Below are 26,445 nucleotides of genomic sequence, written 5' to 3' on the forward strand. Positions count from 1 at the left end.
TGTATTGTTGCGACTTCAACAGGTGCATGGTAAACCATGAGGGCTGTATCCCAGATTTTCAGAAGAGTATAAACACCAGGAGGCCATCTACATGATTTCATTTGCCTGGAACAATGTGAAACAAGGCACTGTGCAGCGTAGTTGGGAAAGTTGTGACCATAAGTTACGAAGTTGTAATAAGCAGGTAGCTGGTGCAGCGATGATGATGGGTGTGCAGGCGGCGGGTGAGAGTGACGCGACAGACTGGTAAGTTATGACTTCAATACTGAGATTGTGAGTGATTCAGAATGTTTACTTTGCATTAATTATTAGAACTTTTCAGTGTGTTAAAGGGTTGGGCTTGTCTTCTGCATGGTGATCTATACATCAACTACACTTAAACCTCGATTTAAGGGACTAAATGGGGAATCAACTTGTCCCTTACTTGAAAATGTTCATTGTTTCACCACTATAAAGACAATCTTATTATGAAATGCAATGATCGTTTAACTTTTCTTACTTATTTATATGACTGTGAATATTATTTTCCGGGTACCGTATAAAGAAAGATACTAATGTGTATAACCTAGACATTACATATCACTTTTGAATAGTCTTGTCCATTTGTCAGGTAGAACATGGAGTCCCTTAAATCCAATATTCCCTAAATGGAGGTCCCTTAAATCAAGGTTTGAGTGTATTTACTTTAAGTAAAACAAATCATTTCATTTGTGTCAACACTTGGTTGCCTAGGTATAAGGTCCATTATCCTCCATCATCCGGAAAACTCCTACAACCGGCTATGGCTAAACCGGCCATGGTTGGATATGGAAGGTCTTACTGTATTTGGTTTTACTGACATTAAATGAGACAATGTTATTTTGTCTCCATTCGGTATTCTTAGGTAAGTCTTGATTAATGGAGCTTGCTGTACTGAGTTGTGAATTAGAGATATTTACTTTGTGAAAGGGTGTTTAAATGTGAATGAACTGTGAAGTGTTGAGCCATCTGCATATGAATGGATAGGATTATGGGTGATGGATAAGATATTAATATGAAGTAGGAATAGGGTTAGTGGTAGGTGGTGGCGACCATCATCCACTCACTTGATGTAGTGCTGCCTACTTCTTCCTTAGCCTTTCTCATTCTTTTTCTGTGCCTGCCCTCCTCTCTTCCTATTTCTCCCATCTTTTCTGTCAATACTTATTGCTTTTCTTTCCATTACAGGTGGCTTTACATTGAGTGACAAGCCAAATGGTTTCCTGTAAGCCAAGAAACCATTTACAACGCTGGGTGGTAACCATATAACCAAACCATAAGTGCACCCTACGTGTCAAGTGCGTTGGTGGAGGGTTAGTGCCCCTCCCTGTAAAACAAATAACTCTGAGTCAAGTGGCCACCCCGTACAGGATTATGGCATCTGGCAATAGATAGATAGATAGATAGATAGATAGGAATAGGGTTGGAACCAGAACAGATCCTTGTGCCACCCCAGCATTAAATCGAGTGGAAATTGGAATATGCATCATCTACTTTAAATCTTATCTTTGTCGGTGAGATATGAAGAAGTCAGAGGAACAAAAGACATTAGGCCATAGCAAGCGAGTCTGGAGAGCACTGAATGGTGCCACACACTGTCAAAAGCTTTAGAAATATGAACAGATACCTGAGGGGAAAGAAAAAAAAAATCAGAAGGCAATGAACTTCCATCCATCCATCCTTCATCCAGTCCTATGTTGCCCCATAAGGAACATAGGGATCCAGGACTAGGCAAGTTGGTCCTGGCATTTAAGATGAGAGTAACCAGCCTCACTCATCCCTGAGTGGCATTACGTGAGAAATATACCCCAACCACCCCTTGGATATAAACCTGCACATGTTCAATCCGATTGCAGCACCTTAATTACCCACTAAACCACCAGGCACCATAATTTGGTTATACGGTTACCACCCAGTAGGGTAAATGGTTTCCTGGTGTACAGTAAACCATCTGGCTTGTCACTCAGTGTAGAGTTACCCATTGACAGATGGACGAGGAAGGAATGAAGGAATGAAAGACAGAAGAGGAAATGTAAAGTTACCTGCAGGCAGAAGAAAGAGGAAAAAGTGAAAGAAAGATGGACAGAAGAGGAAGGATGGAAGAGAGGAAAGGGCAGACACCCAAAGCAGCACTACATCAAGTGAGTGGATGGTGAGCGCCCCCACCTACCACTAATAATAATTTAATCTAGTCAAATTCATTTGGAGTAGATGATGGATGGATGGATGAAATTACATTTTAATGAAATTTAAGTAATTTAATTTAACCCCTAGGGTACGCAATTCTCCAACCTCGAATGCCCCCAGGACACAAAAGCAGGCCTATTTTTCGACATTCTCAAACGTTAAAAGTTTTATGACCGATTGATAGAGCTTTCATTTACACACCTGAAAACGCAAACCCCACCCTCCTAAACCCAATAGTTACTGAGCTATGGCCCGTCAAAGTTGATAATAGTTACCTGTCACAGCCCCGGCGAGAAAGAAAATATGTCGCTCGCACCAGTTTTCTTATATATATATATATATATATATATATATATATATATATATAATTTTTTTTTTTTTTTTTTTGGTGTATATTGATGTTATAAACCACTGTAATGTGCTTAGAAACAAACCCCCCCAATAAATATGATAAATAGTAAAAATTATCCTACCCTCTCCATGCCTCCAATCCCCTCCCTCCCCTTCCTTTCCCTCCCCTCCCCTCGCCTCGCCTAACTTCCCCTCTCCCCTCCCCTCCCTGCCGATCTGTCAAATCTAGCTAGCGAAAATGGTCATGAACCCCCCAATAAAAAGATGATAAATAGTAAAAATTATCCTCCCCTCCTTTCCCCTCCCCATATCTCCAGTCCCTTCCCTCCCCTCCCCTCTTTCCTCGCTTCCCTTCCCTCCCCTCGCCTAATCTCCCCTCCCCTCTTTCCCCTCCCTCCTCCCCTCCCCTCTGAGCTGTCATATCTAGCTAGTTTTCGTTTTGTTTCTACTCGTTTTTGAAGGATCCAACATGTTTGTATGCGTCAGCATAAAATAAAATTTCTTTTTCGGGTGGGTTTCAAATGAAGACAGCTAAAATAATTGTGGTGTGCATATCTGTATACAAAGACATGAATAAATTACAGGTAATGATTCAAGAACACGCGCCATAAAGCGTAAAAAATACGCAATATTCGAGGCTGGGAAGGTAAAGATACTGAGTGCTAGGGAGTGGGGGTGAGGGTAGGGGATGGGGTGGGGGGTTGGGTGTGGTGGTAAGGCCAGCAGGGGGAGTATGGGGATGGAGGGATGGGAGGAGACCACCACAAGACACAAAGGAAGGGCCCCTGTGGAGTACAGGGACATGAAGGGAAAGTAGGGGGGAAATACCCTCCCCCAGTCATGGGGGGATGCATGAGGAGGGTGTGGGAGTGGTGGTGGTAAGAGTGGTGGGAGGTAGGGTAGCAACAAGGTAGTGGGGTAGAGGGACATAGCGACAGGGAGGCGGAGGTACACCCCCCACCGCCTGGGTACGGGCCTGGGTCCCCCCTCCAGTGTGTCCAACACTTAGTTCTGATTGGTTAGAAGCCATCTGCGTCACAGTTGGGGTGAAGCCAGCTGCCACCAGTTTCTTGTGGATGTTGCACGATTGGTGCTGTTTGTCCTTTTAAGAAATTGTGCACAAAGCCCGATCGATGAGATTAGTAGTTTAGGGGTTAATGGGTAGTCCCTTCTGCCTTTACCAGCTGCTAGATGGCTTTGCCCATTTGACACTGACCATAACAAAACTTTGCAAAATTGGCATCTTCGCCCCTTTAATGCTAAACACCTCATATTACTGTCAGCAGGTGTAAGAGAGTATAGCATGAAAGCACAGTTAGCCCTTCACAAAAGTCGAATCTTTTGCTAAAGTTAGGTTTGTCTCTTTTGACAATAAAGACAATGAGGTGCATGAACAGAGCCAGTAGTAGTAGTAGTAGTTGTTCCCTAGGCAGTCTGGCCGAACAGCCCCGAGTCCCTTAGGAAGGCCACAGCCGAGACCATCTTTCCCACAGAGCTCTCAAAGAGTGTATGTTGTGTTGTTGGCATAGGTGACTGTGTGCAATGCAGTCTTCCATAATGTGCTTAATAGTATGGGGTACTGTGTTGCATCTTGGACAGGCATCAGCAACGGAGTCATCCAGCCTCTTCTGGTAGCTTAAGAGGGATGGATGGTGCCCACATCTCAGCCTGGCCAGATGGACCCTGTCCTCACGAGGAAGATAGGATTCAGAAGGGTGGATGTCAGGAGGCCGTGCATGCAGCTGTATGTTGTTTTTAAGTGACAGAATGGAGCAGCGAGTGATCTGAATGTGGATATGCTTCTGGAAGCTGGTCTGAGGTGGGCAAGGGGGTAGAGATGACAGTATTTGTGTATGGTATCGTGTGCTGGGTGTTGTTTTGATGTTCCTTGGTGTGGGTGGATGTGCTGCCATGTAATACAGTGGATGTTGTGGGTTTGAGGAGGCTGCAGCAAGAAACTGAGTGCCTCTCATGTCTAGGTGATCCTTGACTTTGAGGACTTTGGTTTCTTGATGTAGGTGGTCTGTGGGTGTAGTAGCTGTGCAGCCTGTGATTATTTTTAGAGCCTTGTTCTGTATGGTCCGTAGTGTTGTAGTGTGTTTTGGTCAGGTTAGAAGCCCAGGCAGGGCTTGCATAATTCATCAATGAACATATGTATTGTTTGTATACTGTCGTGATGGTTTCTTTGTTGTGTCTGAATGTTGTATGGGCAAGTGACCTCAAGGCACTGAGTCTTGGTGTTATTTTATTTTTAATGTTTTTGATGTGTTGTTTAAATGACATTGATGTATTGTATGTTACACCACGGATTTTGTGTGTGTGTGTGTGTGTGTGTGTGGTAGGGGGGTGTTGTTTATGGTGAGGTGTGGAATGTGACTGTGTTCTGCTGTCCAGTTTGTGAGAAGAGTCACTGTAGATTTGGCTGGGGTTATTTTGAGCCTGTTTGTGGTGAACCATTCGTGTAGTGTGTTGAGGTAAGGTTGCATGATGTGTGCAGCTGTGTTTGCATTTTGGTGCATACATGTAAGTGTTATATCATCTGCATAGGAAGCTATGTGTATCTGTGGTGTGTGGGGTGTGGGTACATCATGCATGTATAGGTTAAAGAGTGTAGGGGACAAAACAGATCCTTGGGGGATGCCGTTTGTGAAGTTTCTGATGTTAGAAGACTGACCAGCAAATGTTACATGTGCACATCTGCCTGCTAAGTAGTTTGCCAGCCATCTTTTTGTGGTACTGTGCATGTTTGTGTTGAGTATTTTGTTTGTGAGGTTGTGGCAGGGGATGGCATCAAAAGCTTTGCTAATGTCTAGTGTGATTAGGAGTGTTCTGTGTGGTGGCCTAGCTGAATTTATGCCATCAAAAACTCTCTGTGTAAGGTCTGTAAGAAGGGTGTTTGTGGAGTGCAGTAGTTGAGTACAGTGCTTTGTGAGGGGGCTGTATTCCAGTGGCAGTGGAGTGGATTCTCTGATAGTCGCACTTTGTGCTGCTCTTGAAGTAGAGAAAGGTAATGACCACACAATAGCCTGGCCAGGTAAACTAGAGTAAACCAGAATTACCTGTGGGATGAATGTCTGGTTAAATAGACTAGAGTTACCCTGTGGGATGACTGTCTGATTGAGGTTCATGGAGGACTCTCCTTGGAGGGAGATTTGGGATGGCTGCTGTGTTTACAATAATATTCTACAGTACTATAAGAATGTGACATATCATCATCATTATTTTTACTCTACACCTCGCTGAAACATAACTGGGGTGGCAACAATCATGAAACGGGGGCAAAATAAAAGTACAGGAACTTTTAAACAGTGTGCCCATGAACAGGGCCACACATCAATTTGTTCATTATCTATGTCTTGAAAATTTTCAACTCCACCAAACTGGTCAATCATCCAAACATATCGTCACCCTCATAAAGAAATTGCCTAAGTCATTTTTCGGCGATTTCTGGATTTTTGCCTAAATCAATTCTTCATTACGTGGAGCACCTATTGGTATAGCTGCCTTTGCCAGATCTAGGGTTTGAGTGGTCTAAAATGTACCTCAAGTTTCTGCCTAAGTCATTTAAAAGTTAAGAAAATGAGACAGGGTGATGATATACTTGTCCCCCCCCCCCCAGATGCAGTTGAAGGCCTGTGAGACTAAGTCACCCCATTAAAAAAAAAATGGGGTGGGGGGGGGGCCATCTCTGTCACATGAATGTTTACACATCTCACCCATCCACTTCCATCCTTCATCAGTTCTTTCAATATAAGAATTACACACAATAACACTCTAGTTACCTGTCTGGGACCTCTGTTGTCCTGCCACCTGCCTCGACCTCCACGAGCCCCTCTCCCGAATGGTTTCTGGTCTCTGTCTGACCCATCAAAGTGTGGCCTGCCTTGGTTCCTGAAGTCCTGTTGTGATTCCTGCGTTGGACTGTGAGCCAAGTATTCATGTACGGCCTCTGATATCCCACACGGCCCGTCACTCCTCTGATCTTTGGAATGATCCACTGGTGGCCTCTGGGAGTTCTGACCTCCAAATCTATTCCATCCTCCTGGTCCTTCCCGTGAAAAGTTACCTTGTGGGGGTTTCCACCCTTCATCTTTTTCCTGCAGAATACAAATTATAAAACAAATAATATTACAAGTTTTAAATCCTCTATTTCAAGCTTCCCTTTGCAAATACCACTTACAATTTATCCTCATCTACACAGCAATCCTTGTTTTACACTAAACTGACATGCGATGAATCACTTACACAATGACTAAAAAGTTTGAGCCTTTTTTCGAAATACCCTCACAGTTTTCCATATACAATACTGTACTACCATTATGCTCCAATACAAAGCATCACTGGTCAATATATGATCATTATTATTGCTCATACAAATGTGACACGCATGCCTACAGTCACATGCTTGTTCTAACAAGGCTTTTGAACTCGACCACTATCAGATGTGTTAGGGTTTGTGATGGAATACTAGTGCGGTGTTCAAGCAACAAGTGAAATGAATTGAAGTGAGGCAAGTACCAGTTTACTGTAGTTGAGTAAGAAATCACCATAATTTTTAGACATTTTCGGGGGGTAAACAGCAGGTGAAGTACAGTGAAATGAAACAACTACCAATATAGCCAGACGCCTCAATCCCGTTTGGGGTGGCCACAAACAAATCGCCTCCACATCGCCCTGTCCCCCACCATTTCACTGCCCTGCTCCCAACTCACACCCCCCTCTCTCATATACCTCTCCACCCCATCCCTCCATATAGGGCAGTTGGAAACTGTGTGTGTGTGTGTGTGTGTGTGTGTGTGTGTGTGTGTGTGTGTGTGTGTGTGTGTGTGTGTGTGTGTGTGTGTGTGTGTGTGTGTGTGTGTGTGTGTGTGTGTGTGTGTGTGTGTGTGTGTGTGTGTGTGTGTGTGTGTGTGTGTGTGTGTGTGTGTGTGTGTGTGTGTGTGTGTGTGTGTGTGTGTGTGTGTGTGTGTGTGTGTGTGTGTGTGTGTGTGTGTGTGTGTGTGTGTGTGTGTGTGTGTGTGTGTGTGTGTGTGTGTGTGTGTGTGTGTGTGTGTGTGTGTGTGTGTGTGTGTGTGTGTGTGTGTGTGTGTGTGTGTGTGTGTGTGTGTGTGTGTGTGTGTGTGTGTGTGTGTGTGTGTGTGTGTGTGTGTGTGTGTGTGTGTGTGTGTGTGTGTGTGTGTGTGTGTGTGTGTGTGTGTGTGTGTGTGTGTGTGTGTGTGTGTGTGTGTGTGTGTGTGTGTGTGTGTGTGTGTGTGTGTGTGTGTGTGTGTGTGTGTGTGTGTGTGTGTGTGTGTGTGTGTGTGTGTGTGTGTGTGTGTGTGTGTGTGTGTGTGTGTGTGTGTGTGTGTGTGTGTGTGTGTGTGTGTGTGTGTGTGTGTGTGTGTGTGTGTGTGTGAGAGAGATAGAAAAGAGGAAAATGTGCAAATGAAGTGGATTACAGTGAATGGAGAGAGCCTGGAGCTGGCGAGAGAGTTCAAATACCCGGGTACAGTGCTAGAAAAAGAGAGGAAAATGTGCAAAAGAAGTGGAATGTAGAGTGACACAAGGAAGGAAAGCAGCTGGTGTTATAATGGCCTTGATAAAAAGACAGAGGCCTGAGTGATGCAGCTGCAAGAGGCTTACATGAAGGAATGTTAGTGCCAACTTTAACATACGGATGGGAGACTATGGTGTGGCATGAAAATGAAAAATCAAGAGTAACAGCACTGGAGATGGACTGCTGAAGAATGTATGTAGAGTACAGAGGATGGAAAAGATACAGAAAAATGTGATTCGTGAAAGATGTGGAGCGAGGAAGTCTGTGGACACCAGAATCGAAGAGTGTACTGAGACGGTTTGGTCATGTGGAAAGAATGGATGACAACAGAGTGGTGGAAAAGGTATACTGTATCTGAGCGAATTTGAAGGAGGGAGAGGCGAGGTAGGGCAAGAAGAAGGTGGAGGGATATGGTGGATGAGTGTGTGAGGAAGAAAGGTATGGATGTTGGTGATGCCAAGAGACTGACAAGAGACCGAGCTGGATGGATGAATTTTGTGCAGAGAAGCACATAACCTGGGATTTGGCACCCTTTTTTAACATGACAGCATTCAGACTGACTCTTATCAGATAGGTATATGTGAAGCTGCAGAACATGATGAAATTTTCTTGGCCTATCTGATGAAGCAAGGATTTTGTGGGCTTGAATGATGAGTGAATGGAAGTGTGGCCCATTGAATTGGGCAAACTTAGGCTGTCTGGATGTTGCTACTCCTCATCCTGCCCTTGGGTGGGAAAGGAGGTCTGGAAGATGATGATGATGATGATTACATCACTGTTCTCAGCTCGAATATTGCTCACCCTTGTGGAATGGATGTGGAAAGATTGCACAAAAACAACTGGACAAAATTCAGAACAAAGCTATTGGAATTATTAATACCCCAACTATTACAAATGCACTACCTCCCCTACAAATAAGAAGGAATGCTGTTTCCCTCACATTATTTTACAAATATTTTTATGGCAAATGCTCAGACAAAGTTGCATCCATTGTGCCACCTCTCCACACCTTCCCCCACGCTGCATGGGCATCTGGTAGCGCTCATGACTGGACTGTCGCATTGCCATATTGCATAACTTCTGTCTATTGGAATTTCTTTTACTCACCGAATTGCATTTCTTTGGAACATGCTTCCCCAGAGCAGTTTCCCCCCAAACTTCAACCTACGACTGTTCAAGTCCAATTGTTACAGATTTTTTTATGAACACAGGACACCTGTATCTGGTGTATGGATTACTTTTTTATTTTTTTGTTTTTCCTTCCTCTGTTTTGTTATTAAAAATAGAAAGCTTTTAAGACAGAATGTCGAGATATATAGTAACACAACATCCAGCTCAACGCCAAATACTGAGAAAGAGGGGGATACTACACAATATCTGGTGATTCACGTTATTCTGCGTAGGGCTCGGCTAAATTATGAGGGGTAACTGAGAATTTACTCTATGAGAAAAGATTGACTGTATATCAACCAGTCAGGCTTTATATGGGATCATAATCAACATGGTGAAAATTCTACTGTGTGGGAAAAAAGTCTAAACCTTTATGGTATGTCTTCATATAAAGCAATTCATCACATACTGGTTCATCATATAACACAGGTCTGCTGCACTGTTTCACTCCTACAACACATGTCAGAAAAATTTTTGCACTTAACAGGGCCAATTTACAGATTCTATCAGAAATGGATATTACCAATACATTGTGGTATAAAAGAAGATCCACACACACCTTCTCATGGTCCTCCTCTTCGTGATCCTTCCTATCCGTTACCTCATCATCATCATCATACCAGTCCTCAGGTAGTGTAAACTTCTGGTGCTGCTGCTGTACTCCAATAGGACCAATTTTCAGTGGGGCTGCACCGAGGTTTACATCTAGGAAAAGACAGGAGGTTAGCAAGGCTGTGGTATATATATATGGGTGGTGGACTGAGTGTAGAAGATACCAATTGGCATATGAAAGAATGTTTTATTTATTTATTTTTTTTAACTACTGGGTGGAGCCAGGATTCAGGGGGTTTGAATGGTGAGTGCATGGGAGTGAGGCTGATTCAAATGGGCAAACTTTAGTTAGTATTCATTCTGACCATAGCACCTATCTCTTGGACCTATTCCTAGTAGATAACCCACTTGAATTCTCCTACCATAACCTCATTAAAGCTTCATTCATCAGCTGCCCAAACCTCCCCATTCTGAACCAGTCAGGGTGACCACATGGCACACTGATGGGGCAGAATGGGATGTATTTAGAAATTATCTAGCTGATATTCCATGGCAGTCCTTTGTTTCCACTGATATCAGTTCTACTCAGTTCCACATTAATGACTTAATACAAATTGGTATGGAATGTTCATACCTAGTCAACAATTTTCTAAAAGATTGGATTCACCAAAATGGTCTGACAGTAACTGTGTCAGAGCAATGTCCCAGAAATCTTGCATTTAACTCTTACTTAAAGTAAAAACATCCACCTAATTTCAAAGAATGGAGGTTTCTATGACCCCTATGATTACATACCAATAACCAGAAAGCACTCTGAGAGCACATACTTCCGCCAATGCCACTGCCATTAAAAAGAATCTGGATCCGTATCCGAGGAGATACTGTGTGGAATACATAGGATCCGGATCCACCCCCAAATATAATCAACTGCTCCTTGACCCATGGCCTATACTTCCACAACATTTTATTGAAATTCAATGAGAAATTTTGGAGAAATCATGTGGACAAACAAACATACAAACAAAAACAAACATAGGTGAATATATAACCTCCTCCAACTTCGTTGACGGAGGTAATTATCACATCTTCTCTTGGTAAAATATCTGAGACTGTCAATAATCAGGACACTGCTGAACACCTCGAATCCAACAATGTTTTTTTTTTTTTTCTTTTTTTTTTTCTTATGTGAGGAAGAAGGAACCAAGGACCACGAGCCAGAAAAACTGCTCCTTCCAAAAGAAAACCAAAATACGAGAGAGAGCCAAATTCAAGATCCAATCATCTCGAGATGCCTGGACACACTACGTTTGAAAGACTGGAGATCATAGGAAGCAGGAAATACAAACAGAGAGAGACAGTTCCAGAGATGACCTGTTGCATAAATGAAGGACTGGGAGTAACAGTTAACTCTTGCATTAGAGAGTTTGACAGAACAGGGACGAGAGTTTACTGCTAGACAGGTGCTACGCGGCTGTCGTAGAGGTGGAGGAATGCATGCAGACAGTTCACAGGACCAGTGACCATTGAAGTAGCGATAGAAAAGAGATAAAGATGCAACAGTGCGGCGAAGAGACAGAGGTTGAAGGGAGTCGGTAAGAGGAGGAGAGTTAATGAGACGAAAAGCCTCTGACTCCACCCTATTGAGATTATTTATGACCACGACTGTACCTGTTCCTTTCTTTTTCATTTGTGTGGTCAGCCGGTGATAGTCTGTTATTGATAATCACTCCTAAATCCTTTTCCCTTTCTGATGTGTGTAGGGTTGAACTTCCTAACTTATAGTCCCACTCTGGTCTTTTTCACTTTTACGAATTTTATTACATGACAATTGTCCACAATGAATTCCATTTGCTACCTGTTACTCCAATCATGAAGCGTATTTAATTCCTCTTGTAGCTCTATGCAAGAGTCTGTGTTTGTAATTTCCCCTTGTACAGTAAGTCCTATTATTCAGCAGCTGATTATTCAGTAGATCCGACATTTCGGCAGTTTTGAGAAATAGTCCCATTTACGAAAATTTTTGATTGTTCGGCAGATGTCTGGAATCATCTCGGCAGTCCAGGAAGTGTTATCTGTGACTTGTAGGCCTAATGTTTCATTACACTTCTGTATGTTCACTAATTTCTATATTTTTTTCAGATTCAGGTATAGTACTGTATTGATTACACTATTGCACAGTATCATGCAGTACAGTAACCACCCCCACCAAATTAGCGAGGGTTACGTTCCAAGCCCCCTTGCTAATTCTTGAAATTCTTTCATTCTTGGCGCCTTCCTGAAAATGACATTTACCGGTAATTGCCTAGCCCATGAACCACTGATACTGTAATGCATTACCCATAAATAAATGTTGCTTGTTAAATCAGTTTCCCCGTTGTTTTTAGCCGTAAGGTTGTGACAGCTCTGGTATTTTTATTCCTCAGCATAATGGTGGAAGGGACTGTCCTGTTTAACTAAACCTAATCTAACCGAGTTCAACGTATTTAATAATTTAACCAAACCTAACCTAACCTAAAGTCAGAAAAATACCTAAAAATAAACTGGAGGAATATGAATTGCTCAGGTCTCTCTGATGAAAGTTAAACGTACATTTAGCGCACATTCTTTTGTTTGTTTTTGTGTTTAACGTGAAAGAGAGAGTATTGATGCAAACAGTAATATATCCCATTAACTCCTTAATAACCTCCGGCGCTGAACAACCCTTTACAGTTTCGATGTCAGTGATGTCAAGTTAGTGTAAGCTATACAGAAAACTGAACAATTATGGGGAGGGAACGAAGGTCACTGGTATGTTTACACGACTCTATGCTACGATTCCAAGCAGTCAGGCGGTCGGTTAATCTCAGATGTTTTCGCCCATTTGGTAAATGCATCGTAACTTTATCAATTTTTCCGTGACTCATAGCGAATCATAGCATGGGTTTAGGAAGCTGAATAACACATTGCTAGGAGAGCCAAACAATTATCTTCACATCTTTAAGAAAAATAAATTGAGTTCAAAAGGATGGAAGAAACTTACTCTACGTACTCAGAGAGGGATTAAATTTCTTCCATTTTCTTAAAGATGTGAAGATAATTGTCTGACGCACCTAACAATGTGTTATTTAGCTTCCTAAACCCATGCTATGATTCGCTTTGATTCACGGGAGAAATTACAAAGTTACGGTGCATTTACCAAATGGGCGAAAACATCTGAGATTAATCGACCCCCTGACTGCTTGGAATTGTAGTGTAGAGTCGTGTAAACATACCAGTGACCTTCGTTCCATTCCCATAATTGTTCACAGTTTTTTCATAGCTCACTAACTTGACATCACTGACATCGGTACTGTAAAGGGTTGTTCAATGCCGGAGATTATTAAGGGATTAATGGAATACATTAGTTTCCATCAATATTCTCCCTTTCACATGTAAGCAAAACAACGAACAAAAGAATGAGTGCTAAATGTACATTTAACTTTCATCAGAAAGACCTTACCAATTCATATTCCTTCACTTTATTTTATGCAATTATCCGACTATTTTGTTTTGTGCTTGGAAAAAGTACTGTATACAGTACTCACTCCAATCATATTTGTAATAATATAAGTAGTGATAAGTTCACCAATACAAGTGATGTATTGAGCTGGTAGGTAATATTCAGTATCATTTCGGCCATCCAGGAAGTGTTATCTGACTTGTAGGCCTACTGTGTCATTACACTTGTATATGTTCACTAATTTATATATATATTTCACATTCAGGTATAGTACTGCATTGATTGCAGTATTGTACAGTATACAGAACTCTCTCCAAACACAGTTGTAATACCATAAGTGGTGATGAGAGTGTTCACCAATATATTTAAGGTACTGAGTGGGTAGGTATTTGACTATTCTGCAAATCCAATTTCTCAGCATCATCCCGGTACCATAGATGCTGAATAATAGGACTTTTACTGTATTTTTGAATCATCAACAAACATATTTAGGTAGTTTCCATTTCCAAAGTTGCTGTCTATGTCATTTATATATACTAAAAATATAATTGGTGCAAACACCTAGCCCTGTGGAGCTCAATTTGTGACTTCTCTCCATGATAAGTATTTTCCCCTGAGCATGCTGTTCTCATTTCCCTTTTACTGAGAAAAATCTTGCATCCAATTGTACAGATTACCTTGGATTCCTCCTTGCTTGTACAGTTCCCATATGTCTTTTGTATGGTACTCTGTTAAATGCCTTCTTGAAATCCAAATATATGCTGTCTACCCAGCCATCTCTTTTCTGCATTATTTCTGCAACTCAATCATAGTAACTTCATAGGTTAGTAACACATGATTCTCCTAAAACCACACTGTTTTTCTGTTATCATAGTGTTTTTCCAGGTGATTTTCTCAAATTCTTCGTATCAGTTTTTCTAACATCTCGCTTACGACACTGGTCAGTGATACTGCTTGGTAGTTATGTGGGTTCTGTTTATTTCCTTTCTTGAAAAGGGGCACAATATTTGCCTTCTTCCAAATATCAGGTAGTTTTCCTTGTCTTAAGGATTCTCTGAATATTAAATATCATGAACTGCATAGCTCTTTTGCACATGTCTATAATAACCAACAAGAAATCTCATCAGGTCCATTGGCTTTTCCCATCTAATTTCCTCATCTCTTCCTGGACCTCTTGTTTTGTTATATTTGTTAATGTGTGTGGGCATGCTCGTTCGTTTTCATCTCTCGCAAATCTACTTTCTTTAGAAAAACAGACTGGAAATTTTTGTTTAGTACTTCACAAATATTTTCTTCATTGATACCGATTTTCCCCTCATCCATGATGGGTTGTATTTTATCTTTAACTTTTGCTGTCCTTCGTATGTAGCTGTAAAACAACTTTTATTTATAATGTCTTCCTCAAACTGCCTTTTAGCTTCTCGCCTTGTCCTTGTATAATCATTTCTTGCCTGCTTGTAGTTGTTATATGCTCTCTCACTTTTATGATGTCTGTATCTGATCTACAGCAAATCTCTCTTCTCTTCTGCATTTTGACAATCAGTATTAAACCATGTCTTTATATTTATTTCTGTCTCTTTGTGCAATGGGACATAATTATGGACTCCTGTTTCATAAAATTCACAGAATTTTTTATATTTAACACTTATATCTTGTCCTCTTAGCTCCTTTTCCCAATCTATATCCTTAAAGTACTTATTCAGGCCATGATAGTTGCCCTTTTTGTAGTTTAGCCACTTTCTGTAATTTCCATTACCACTAACTATATCACGTGCTATTCTGAAATTGTAATCTAGTACTGCAGGGTCACTTTTGCTGAAAGGGGAGGGGAGGGTGACATTATATTGTCAATTTAATTATCATTGTCAATTTAATTATCTTCACCCATCCATCATCCAATCCTACAATGCCCCATAAGGAGCGTAGGAGCCAGGGGCTAGGCAGTTGGTCCCAACATTTAAAATGACAGTGACCAGCCACACTCAACCCTGAGTGGCATTACATGAGCAATCAACCCCAACCATCCCTTGGATATAAACCTTCACCGGCTCAATCTGACTGGAGTGCAATAATTACCCACTAAACCACCAGGCACCAAAATTTGGTTACATGGTTACCACCCAGCATAGTAAATGATTTCATGGTGTACAGGAAACCATTTGGCTTGTCACTCACTGCAGAGTCACCAACAAGCAGAAGGAAGAGGAAAGAATGAAGGAAAGAAAAACAGAAGAGGAAGTGTAAAGTCACCCGTAGGCAGAAGGACAAGGAAAGAATGAAGGAAAGAAAGACAGAGGAGCGATGGGAGGAAAGAAGGATGGAGGAGAGGAAAGGGCAGACACCCGACAGCAACACTACAACGAGTGACTGGACAGAAAATATGAGATCTAATAATAATAAGGGGTTTTCTGGTCCTCTTTTTCTGGTGTACTTTTTTACATGTTGTTAGAAAATATTCCTGCATAAGATCTAAGAGTTTTTGATCCCAACAACTTCCATAGCTTTTTACATCTAGAGTATTCCCGTTCATATTTTTGTGAATATCTTCCGTTAGTACAATTCTTTTGGATTTTTCTTCCATTCTGCATGGTAAAACTCTGAATTGTCTTTTCTGCCAGGTCTTCATATTCACCTCTACTCCACGTGTTTGTCTTGGGTGGCATATACAGTAAACCCTCAAAGATCCGGACTTCAAAGATCCAGATTTTGCGAAGATCCAGACCATTTCTTGGCAAATTTTCAATTTAAAACATACTGTAGGCTACAAGATACATAATTTATTAATTAAAATTTGCAAAAAAAATATTAGTACACATTATTATACTATCCTATTAATTTTATACTGTATTAAATTTAATTTAAATTTTATCGGTTCTCCAGTATCCTTTTGTGAGGCGCACACATGTGAATGGGGGAGGGGGGGGGGAGGGAACGCAGCCTTGAGGGGACAATGAGCTGAGGCAGTTGACCGAGTGTGAGTCGCGGGAACACATTGACCGAGTGAAAGCACAGTTTTCTTTCTTTACTCTTCCATCATGGCTCCAAAGCGCAAACATACGGTGCTAACCATAGGTGAAAAACTTGAATTACTAGAAAAATTAGAAAAAGATGTACCAGTGTCTCAGTTAAGTGAGGAATATGGTGTTGCACAACAAACAATCAGCGATATAAAGAGAAACAAAGCCAAGCTTCGTGGTTTTCCTGCCAAAGAAGGTGGAAGTGGAAGTGGAAGTGCAAGTCCCAGTTCCCAAGTCAGAGGCACCCCCACTAGAATCCGAAGATGAACAACAGAAAGTGACACTTTGGCAAGGTGAATATAAAAAACAACCGTTTGTTTTTATTTTACATTAAGTTATACCTAAACCGCCATAAGTCTTCTTTCATATGAGCAAATTTATATAATTTCTGGAAGATCAGGATTTTTCGAGATCCAGACAGGGTTATAGCCCCAATTAATCCAGATCTTTGAGGGTTTACTGTATAGATTTACCACAATTAACATCCCTTCTGATGTACTAGTTTCTACTGCAACTAATTCTACTTGTGAGGGTATGTCAATTTCTATCTCTTTTACTTGGAGTCTTTTCTCTGTTATTATCATAACTCCTCCTTTTTTATAAAATCTGTCTCTTTGCTAAATACTGTAATCATTCAGATTTAAAGAGTCATTTGGTATTCTTGGGGTTAATTTTGTTTCTGTTAGACAAATAATATGAGGTTCATTTTCTGTGATATTGTCTTCCATCTCTAATGATTTGGATACAATTCCATCTACATCTGAGTACATCAAGTTCGCCATACTGTTCACACATTTGACATTGGTTGAGTCAACTATCTTGCTTTTATTTAGTCCCTGCTGTTTATGTGTCATTTTTTTATTAATTTGTAACCCTACTACTTTGTACAAAAAAATTTACTTCACTTCATCTGATCTTGCATCACTCTTTCTTTTTGCTTCTTCCCTCTTTTCCTTTAGTAATCCCCATTCCTCTTGAGTTAGGCACATTTTTATCCATGCATCTTTGCACTCTGATTCCTTAAGTTTGTCAGAACATTTTATACCTTTTCTTCAGTGTTCACACTTTGGAAGGTTACTTTCAAGGGCCTTGACTTGTTTCTCTCATATTTTCCTAATCTCTTAAATTCATCTACATCTTTCTCACAGGTTTCCTGATACAGTAAAAGTCCCATTATTTGGCAGCTGATTATTCGGTAGATCCGACATTTCGGCAGTTTTGAGAAATAGTTCCATTTACGAAAATCTTTGATTGTTCGGCAGATGTCCGGAAACATCTCAGCAGTCCAGGAAGTGTTATCTGTGACTTGTAGGCCTAATGTTTCATTACACTTCTGTATGTTCACTAATTTCTAAATTTTTTCAGACTCAGGTATAGTATTATATTGATTACAATATTGGATAGTATCATACAGTACAGCAACCACCCCCTCCAAATTAGCGAGGGTTACGTTCCAAGCCCCCTCGCTAATTCTTGAAATTCGTTCATTCTTGACGCATTCCTGAAAGTGTCATTTACTGTTAATTGCGTAGCCCATGAACCACTGATACTGTAATGCATTACCCATAAATATGGTGCTTGTTAAATTAGTTTCCCCATTGTTTTTAGCTGTATGGCTGTGACAGCTCTAGTATTTTTATTCCTCAGCATAATGGAGGAAGGGACTGTCCTGTTTAACTAAACCTAACCTAACCGAGTTTAACTGTACCTAATAATTTAACCATACCTAACCTAACCTAAAGTCAGAAAAATACTTAAAAATAAACTGGAGGAATATAAATTGCTAAGGTTTCTCTGATGAAAGTTAAACGTACATTAAGCGCTCATTCTTTTGTTCATTTTTGTGTTTAATGTGAAAGAGAGTACTGATGCAAACAGTAATATATCCCATTAACCCCTTAATAACCTCCGGCACTGAACAACCCTTTACAGTACCGATGTCAGTGATATCAAGTCAGTGTGAGCTATAAAGAAAATTGAACAATTATGGGGAGGGAACGAAGGTCACTGGTACGTTTACACGACTCTATGCTAAGATTCCAAGCAGTCAGGCGGTCGGTTAATCTCAGATGTTTTCGCCCATTTGGTAAATGCCCCGTAACTTTATAAGTTTTTCCGTGACTCATAGCGAATCACAGCATGGGTTTGGAAAGCTAAATAACATTGCTAGGTGAGCCAGACGATTATCTTCACGTCTTTAAGAAAAACAAAATGATAGAAGAATGGAAGAAACTTACCCTATGTACTCAGAGGGATTAAATTTCTTCCATTTTCTTAAAGATGTGAAGATAATCATCTGGCGCACCTAACAATGTGTTATTTAGTTTCCTAAACCCATGCTATGATTCACGGGAGAAGTTACAAAGTTACTGTGCATTTACCAAATGGGCGAAAACATCTGAAATTAACTGACCCTCTGACTGCTTGGAATCGTATCGTAGAGTCGTGTAAACATGCCAGTGACCTTCGTTCCCTTCCCATAATTGTTCACAGTTTTTTACTGTAATGGGTTGTTCAATGCCGGAGGTTATTAAGGGGTTAATGGAATACATTACTGTTTCCATCAATACTCTCCCTTTCACATGTAAACAAAAAAAACGAAGGAAAGAATGAATGCTAAATGTACGATTAACCGTCATCACAAAGAACTTACCAATTCATATTCCTTCACTTTATTTTATGCAATTTTCAGACTATTTTATTTTGTGTTTGGAAAAAGTACTGTATACAGTACTCACTCCAAACATATTTGTAATAACATAAGTAGTGATGAGTTCACCAATACAAGTGATGTACTGAGCTGGTAGGTAATATTATGTATCATTTCGGCCATCCAGGAAGTGTTATCTGACTTGTATGCCTACTGTGTCATTACATTTGTATATGTTCACTAATTTATATATACAGTATATATATTTCAGATTCAGGTACAGTACTGTATTGATTGCAGTATTGTACAGTATACTCTCTCCAAACAGTTGTAATACCATAAGTGGTGATGACAGTGTTCACCAATATATTTAAGGTACTGAGTGGGTAGGTTTTTGATTATTCGGTAAATCCAACATCTCGGCATCATCCTGGTCCCATAGATGCCGAATAATGGGACTTTTACTGTACTACTTTCAATATGTTCATAATATTTCCCATCTCCTTCTCACCTCTGGTAATTCTGTTCTTTATTTCTTCTTCATCTTTACCAGCGATGACTACAGATTTGTTAACTCCAGCTGTTTCCTTTATCAGCTTTGGGTTCTTCCCTATGATATGTTTCACCTCTCTTGTCATGTCTTTGGCCTCAGCCTTGTTTATAGATCTTGACTTATTTTGGCTACTTCTGCCCATGTGTTTTGTACTTCCTCTGTGTAATATCTCATCATTTCATTTCCCTGAGTTGTCTTCTCATCAATGTTTCTGCTTTGTTCTATCAGATTACCTGCTTGTCTAATTGTTTTTAGCATTATAGTACTTACTCCTTCAAAACTCTCTCATGGGTGACTACTGTACTTTCCATTTCATTTGTTTTCTTCCTCAGAATGTCTATCTCATCTTGTAGCTCACCTACTGTTGCATCTTTTCTGTTTAATTCTTTTACCAGTTCCTGCCCCCCCCCCCACCACCATCCCCCTTTTTTTTTTTTGGTACAGTTCCTTCCTAACTTCAACCAGTTCCAATCTGGAAGTCTCTTCCAGTTTATTTACTTTCACTGCTAATCTATTAAATGTAACCAGTTCCACCAGGTCTGTGTAGTCAACATTTTGTTTTTTACTGTTTCCTTTCCTCTTACCTAGTTGCACCTCTTGACAGTACACCATCTTATAGAAATATACTTCCTACTTACAGTTTAGCATCTCTGTTGTCAGTGTTGGAATCTACCTGGCACTCATCTGTTTACCCAATATGGCGCCTGTTGTCTGCTAACGCCGCAAATTCCTTAGGGTTCTGATTATTTGATATACAGTACCCTCACGTCCAAGACGGTAATATTGTCACCTACGGGTCCCATCAAGGACAAGAACCATCTTGACCAACACAAGACCTTATGGAAAAAATTAATACTGTCACAAAATCCTTGAAAAGTGCCTCTAAAAACATCAACCTAGACCTATCCTGGCACCAAAACAAATTTCCTCACCTTGAAAGTGTAAGTTTCTGAGCTTGTTATCTTCAGCTTGGAAACTCAATTATCTCTAGTTTAGTAGCCTGAGGTAGATGGTGGCGCTTCAAGGGGTTTGCAGTTTCCAAGGCATGGTTATATAAGCAAAGGCAATAACCTAGGAGCAAACGCTGAGTGCAACATGTGATAAGCATGTCCATGACGCTCTGGTGAGGGAGTCTTAAGGAGACGAGCAAGCCCCGCCTGGTCATCATGTGACCAAATGCCAATATTTTATTGGACAACATCGCAACCATGTCACTCTCTTGGGCGCAGGAACCGTGTTGGACCAGGTGAGACTGTAATACAGTAGCTGTATTCTCCTCGGATTTGGGCCGCCATGAACCGCTGGTACCATATTGGATGTATGCAACCGTATTACAGCAAATTATTGGATTATTATTTATGGTGGAAGGATTAGACATAATAACTGGGATTAGAGGATAAGTCTAATCCCTCCAGTTAAGGAATACCCTCTTACGCTGAATAACCTAAAAAAGGCAAAAAAAAAATGCTGAAGATTACATCATCAGAGTGACTTGGCTTCCATATTACATTCTTGCTATCTCTATACAGTTTATGCAGCATACTGTAGTGGAGACATCTTTGAGTGGCAGATTAACAGACTATAACTACTACTTCGCTAAAAAAAAGTTTCCACTAAGCTGAATAATTTTGTCTGACAAAAGCAGGCATGAAATAAAAGTAATTGTGTACAGGGTTAAAGGATGTTATTAATAACACAACTAATGTAGTGTACGATCACTAGGAATGATAAAGGCTTTGACTCACTGGTACTGCCAGTGTAGAAATGTATGCATAATGGGAGTCGTGCCACATACAGGTATTTTTAAATCGGTGTATACTGTATCATGAAAATGAGTTGTGAAATTCTTGTTGGTAGACTTGTATTGAACTGTCATTTACTTTCTCTCATTTTTCAGCTGTCAGAGTGTGTATCTTATACCTAATTATTGCTTGAAATTACCTCCTTAAAACTCTGTTCTTGCAAACTTACTTCTCTGTAAATATTATTGCTTTCGGGTGTCTCCCCTTTCCTCTCCTCCATCCTTCTTTCCTTCCATCCTCTTCTGTCTTTCTTTACTTCATTCTTTTCTTGTCCTTCTGCCTACGAGTGATTTTACACTATCACTTCTGTCTTACTTTCCTTCATTCTTTCCTCTTCCTTTTGCCTGTTGGTGACTCTACACTGAGTGACAAGCCAAATGGTTTCCTGTACACCAGGAAAATATTTACTATGCTGGGTGGTAACCTTACAACCAAATTTTGGCGCCTGGTGGTTTAGTGGGTCATTACAACACTCCAATTGGATTGAGCCGGCGTAGGTTTATATCCAAGGGATGGTTGGGGTTTAATGCCCATGTAATGCCACTCAGGGATGAGTGAGGCTGGTCACTCTCATCTTGAATGTCAGGACCAACTTGCCTAGCCCTCGGCTCCTATGCTCCTCATGGGGTGACAGGATTGAATAATGAATGAATGATGAATGACTCTTGGAGGTGAAATGTCTTGGACAAACCCGTCTTGGACACAAGGGTACTGTACTTTCTTTGGACTATTTTTTCGCTTCTACTTGATCTACAATCGTCTATAAGTTAGCTTAGTACCGAGCTTGACTCATTTTTAGATACACTTAGGTTCTGCGGCTGAGAAGAGTGCAGTGACACACATCTACTCAGTTCAGTGTGTGTGTGTGTGTGTGTGTGTGTGTGTGTGTGTGTGTGTGTCCTCTATTGAAATCAAGGAGGATACATACAGAACTCTATAACCTGTTCTAACAGGTGTAACTTTTCATGCTGAAATCAGATGTGTATGTTACAGATGTTAGTGGTGTCCCCAATGGCCAAGATTGGAAGTAATTAGAAACAATCAAGTCAACATGGTGGAAAAATAGTAGCCAGATGCCACGATATTTTACTTCTACAACCGTATCATTATTAGCTACAACAGGTTTGACTGGTGGAGAGACTGGTGAGGTGGGCAGGCTGGGTTCATAAGTGGGTGGATGGGTGGGAAAATAGGTTCATAGTATGAATAGGTCCATCATCATCATTATCATCTGGACCTCCTTTCCCACCCTAGGGCATAGGGAATATATCTCTGGGGAACTGGGTCCAAAACGGAACATAGGTTCAGTAAGTACAATGGGACCCTGGGGTTCTTCTCCGACAGTAGGAGTGGCCATTCAGGGTCCCAGGCAATGCCAGTATGCACGATCATTTGGTTTTACCCCAGCAATGCCAGTATGCATGATCATTTGGTTTTACCCTGGCAATGCCAGTATGCATGATCATTGGGTTTTATCCCGGCAATGCCAATATGCATGATCATTTGGTTTTACCCCGGCAATGCCAATATGCATGATCATTGGGTTTTACCCTGGCAATGCCAATATGCATGATCATAGGGACTTACCCGAGGAATGTTTGTGTACCCCAGCTAGAAGAACTACAAAAGAATAATAAACACATTTTTAAAAGTTATTTACAGGAGAAATGCAAGTTTCATCCACTTCGACCTTCTTCAGGTAGCAGAGAGTCTAGCTGGGCCAAAAACTGGCATATCTCCCCATTAAACAATTTTTCCAACTGTGGGTCCAATCCTTCCACTTCAGCCATTCAAGGAAATGTAATACCAAAATAAAATTGCACTATAATATTAAAATCTAATCTTGGTATAAAGCCAGAGAAATACATGTTAATATTACCATATGGCACACTCAGACATTGCTGCAAATCAGTTTCACCCCCCCCCCCCAATAAATAAAGAAATAAAACTAAAAACAATAATAATATGGCATCTGCACAATCAATATTTAACATTACTGCTTACATTACGGTGTTTTGAACAAAGAGCAAGAACTGAACCTACCACCACTAACATACAGCAAATAATTTTCTTCTTTAAATATACTTACCAATCTTGTCATCTTTCTGTTCATGGAAAACTGCCTCTGCAGAACCTTCCTTCTTATCTTCTTCCTTCTCTTCTCCCTTATTCTTCCCCTGGTCCTCTTCTTTCTTTGTCCCCTTTTCCTTACACTCTTCCTCTTTTTTATCTTCCTTCCTGATCTTTTTGCCTCCTTGCTCAGATGCCTCCTCATTCTTCCTCTTGCCAGAATTATCAGTAAGGTCAAGGCCTGGGATACCACTTGCTTTGCCTCCCATACCCATGTTGCCACCACCACTGTTATCTGCAACAACATGTAGATGCTGCCATTAACAATCTTGCTCCCCTGACTCACTCTCTGATGAATAAAATTGTTTGACATTAGCTGAAATAAAATATGAAAGAAAATAACCATAAGAGGGTTGCTGAGCAACCTAAGTTCTGTTCCACAAACGAAAGATTGTGCATGCAATTATCCAACTGTATTACTACAGGAGCGAGTCACACTTACTATGCTGTCTTCTCATATTAATAAACAACTTTTGGTGCATAAATTCTTTCTGGCCACTAATTCTATACATCTATCACTCATACGAAAATACATTTTTTTTTTTTCTGCATCTTTATGGCTTCTAACTTCACACAATTTCTGACTGTGACCTTCTGACATTCTGTTCACAATTATGAAGTAAAGTATACAATGCATGGCAGTGGCATCTTGCATTATTTCAATGAACAATTCAGTCATTATATATTCTATTCTTTGTTTTACAGGCTAATATCAAGGCCAAATTATATGGTTTGGTTTGGTATACACCAAATTATATGCAAAGTTCAACCCAGTATGCTATTCTGTACAGAATCTAACTCAGGATTAACAGCACATTTAGGACTGTGTTCTATGGTACAAAAAACAGAGCATACAGTACATAATAAAATTCTTATTCATTACTGATATGTATATATCACTTAACCCCCCTGTCCTTTTTTAAGCTGCATTTTCACAACCATCAGATGACTGTATTAAGTATATGGAGGACTAACCAGACCTATGGGTGTCCTTCATATAAGGACCCCCATAGGTCTGCCAATTTATCTAGTTTATTTTAACTACCACCTGGGAATTTTACTCATCGAAGAGGTTATGTTTCATACAAGGAATCTGTTGCGCACACACACACACACACACACACACACACACACACACACACAAGGCACCTAGCAGGACAGACGCACGTCACCATTACTCAGCACCTGGCCAAACCTGGCCAGTGGCCATACCTAAATCATTATCTTTATACGAGTCAAGCTCTGTACCAGGTTAGATTAAATGGTGTCTTAGTATAAAAAGAAGTTTTAAGTAAAATTGTTGTTCAAATAGTAAAGAAAACAAAGAAGTGCAGGAATGCGCACAATCAGCTGATTAGTTGTAATGCCTGCGACTCTGCGCCAGGCAATGTACTGTAGGTAGAATCTGTGCTCTTAGTACCGCATGATGGCCACCTACTTTAGTAAAGCAAATTTGGAAATGAAAAAGGATAAAGGTAGAAAGCAGGATGATGATTTCTACCAAGAACTGGTTGAAATGGAGATACGCAATAAGCTGGTAGAACGAGTAAACAGACTAGAGATGGCTTTTCAGAATGAAATGGAAGAAATTAAGAAACAGTTGCACTTGCAGATGGAAGAAATAGAAAAATTAGGAAAGGAAGTCAACAAGAAAGACACAACAATAGATGAGCTGACAGTAGAAGTGGGTTCACTTAGGAGAAAAATTACCGAAATGGCAAGTACTGTAGTCAACCACGAGAGTATTATGAAAGAGATCAAAAATGATACAGAGACAATTAGGCAAGTAAGCAATCTGATAGATCACAGCAGTGATACTGAGAAGATAACACAGACGAATGAAGCAGTGTAAAGCTACAAAAATGATGTGGAAACCACTTATGCTGAAATGGTGAAAGTAAAGAAAGACTTCGAAACAAGGGTGGAAGAAAAAAGCATTAAAAAGGAAGTGAAAAGAATAATCTGAAACAACCCTAAATTGGTCAGGGATTCAGCAGACATTAACAAATCTACAGTAATCACTGGTACAGAAGAGGAAGAAACAAAAACCAAGATCTCAAGAGACAAAAAGAAAATGGCAAATGTAATGAGCATATTGAAGGCAGTACCAGAGGAAATCTGTAATACAAGACACAGAGGAACACAAAAGGTTAGGGAAATATGAGAGAAATAAGTCAAGGCCCCTAAAGGTAACCTTCCAGAGTGTAAACACTGTGGAGGAGATACTAAAAAATGCAAAGAAACTCATACAGTGGGGCACCAATTTTCGCGCCTAATTGGGTCCAAAAATAATGCGCGAAAGTGGAATTAGCAAAAGTTGGGGCATTGTCTTTACGGCAAAAAGGCTAATTGGTTCCCCGGTTATCCTAAAGTAACATCAGATTTTCATTTTCACTTGCAATACAGTACATCAAATCACTACTGTACATTGCATTGTGAGATATAAACAATAAAAACTGTACAGTACACATTATATGAGGAGAAACATACCACAGAGACCAGGTTGAGGTGTTTAATGGATGTTGGGGGTAAGTATCCACGTTTTATCACCACCACTGCTTCCCGGCCCTCCCCCCACACCACCAGGCCCTTTCCCCACACTACCAGGTATAGTAGAGGCCATTGAACCGTGAGAATCCAACACAATGGAGCTAGCACGCTCGTACACAATGGCGGGAATGGGTGGACAGAGTGTTGACATGACGTCATTCAAGATGGCGGTGGGTTGCGGGCAGGCGGTGCAGGAAATTCAAAGTTCAAAATATTGTCCCAAACCCAAAATTTGTGCGCGAAAATCGATTTTTTTCAAGCGAAAGTGGAAGTTAGGGAATATTTGGTGCATGCCGCGAAAGTGGATTCCGCGAATCCTGCTGTAGCGAAAGTTGGTGCACTACTGTAGAAAAAGAGGAATTCAAAAATATGGGGATAAAAAGATACCTAACGCAAGAAGAACTGGAATTACTAAAAGAGAAGAGGGAGGAAGCAAAAACAAAGAACGAAG

General features: G+C 40.5%; 1 protein-coding gene across 1 annotated transcript in view; it reads right to left on the reverse strand.

The window, feature by feature from the left end:
• The window catches only part of LOC145405080 (uncharacterized), a 193,457-nt gene that overhangs the window by 96,621 nt on the left and 70,391 nt on the right, over positions 1-26,445 (reverse strand). The window contains exons 9-11 of the mRNA XM_080276590.1: positions 23,404-23,679; positions 9,822-9,967; positions 6,339-6,653 (exon numbers count right to left, since the gene is read on the reverse strand). Coding sequence (XP_080132716.1) covers positions 6,339-6,653; positions 9,822-9,967; positions 23,404-23,679 — 737 coding nt within the window. The remainder of the gene's footprint in view (positions 1-6,338; positions 6,654-9,821; positions 9,968-23,403; positions 23,680-26,445) is intronic.

Source organism: Coenobita brevimanus, chromosome 65, assembly GCF_032717465.1.
Source record: "Coenobita brevimanus isolate Jiangsu-jjx chromosome 65, ASM3271746v2, whole genome shotgun sequence".
In the NCBI taxonomy this organism is placed as follows: Eukaryota; Metazoa; Arthropoda; class Malacostraca; order Decapoda; family Coenobitidae; genus Coenobita; species Coenobita brevimanus.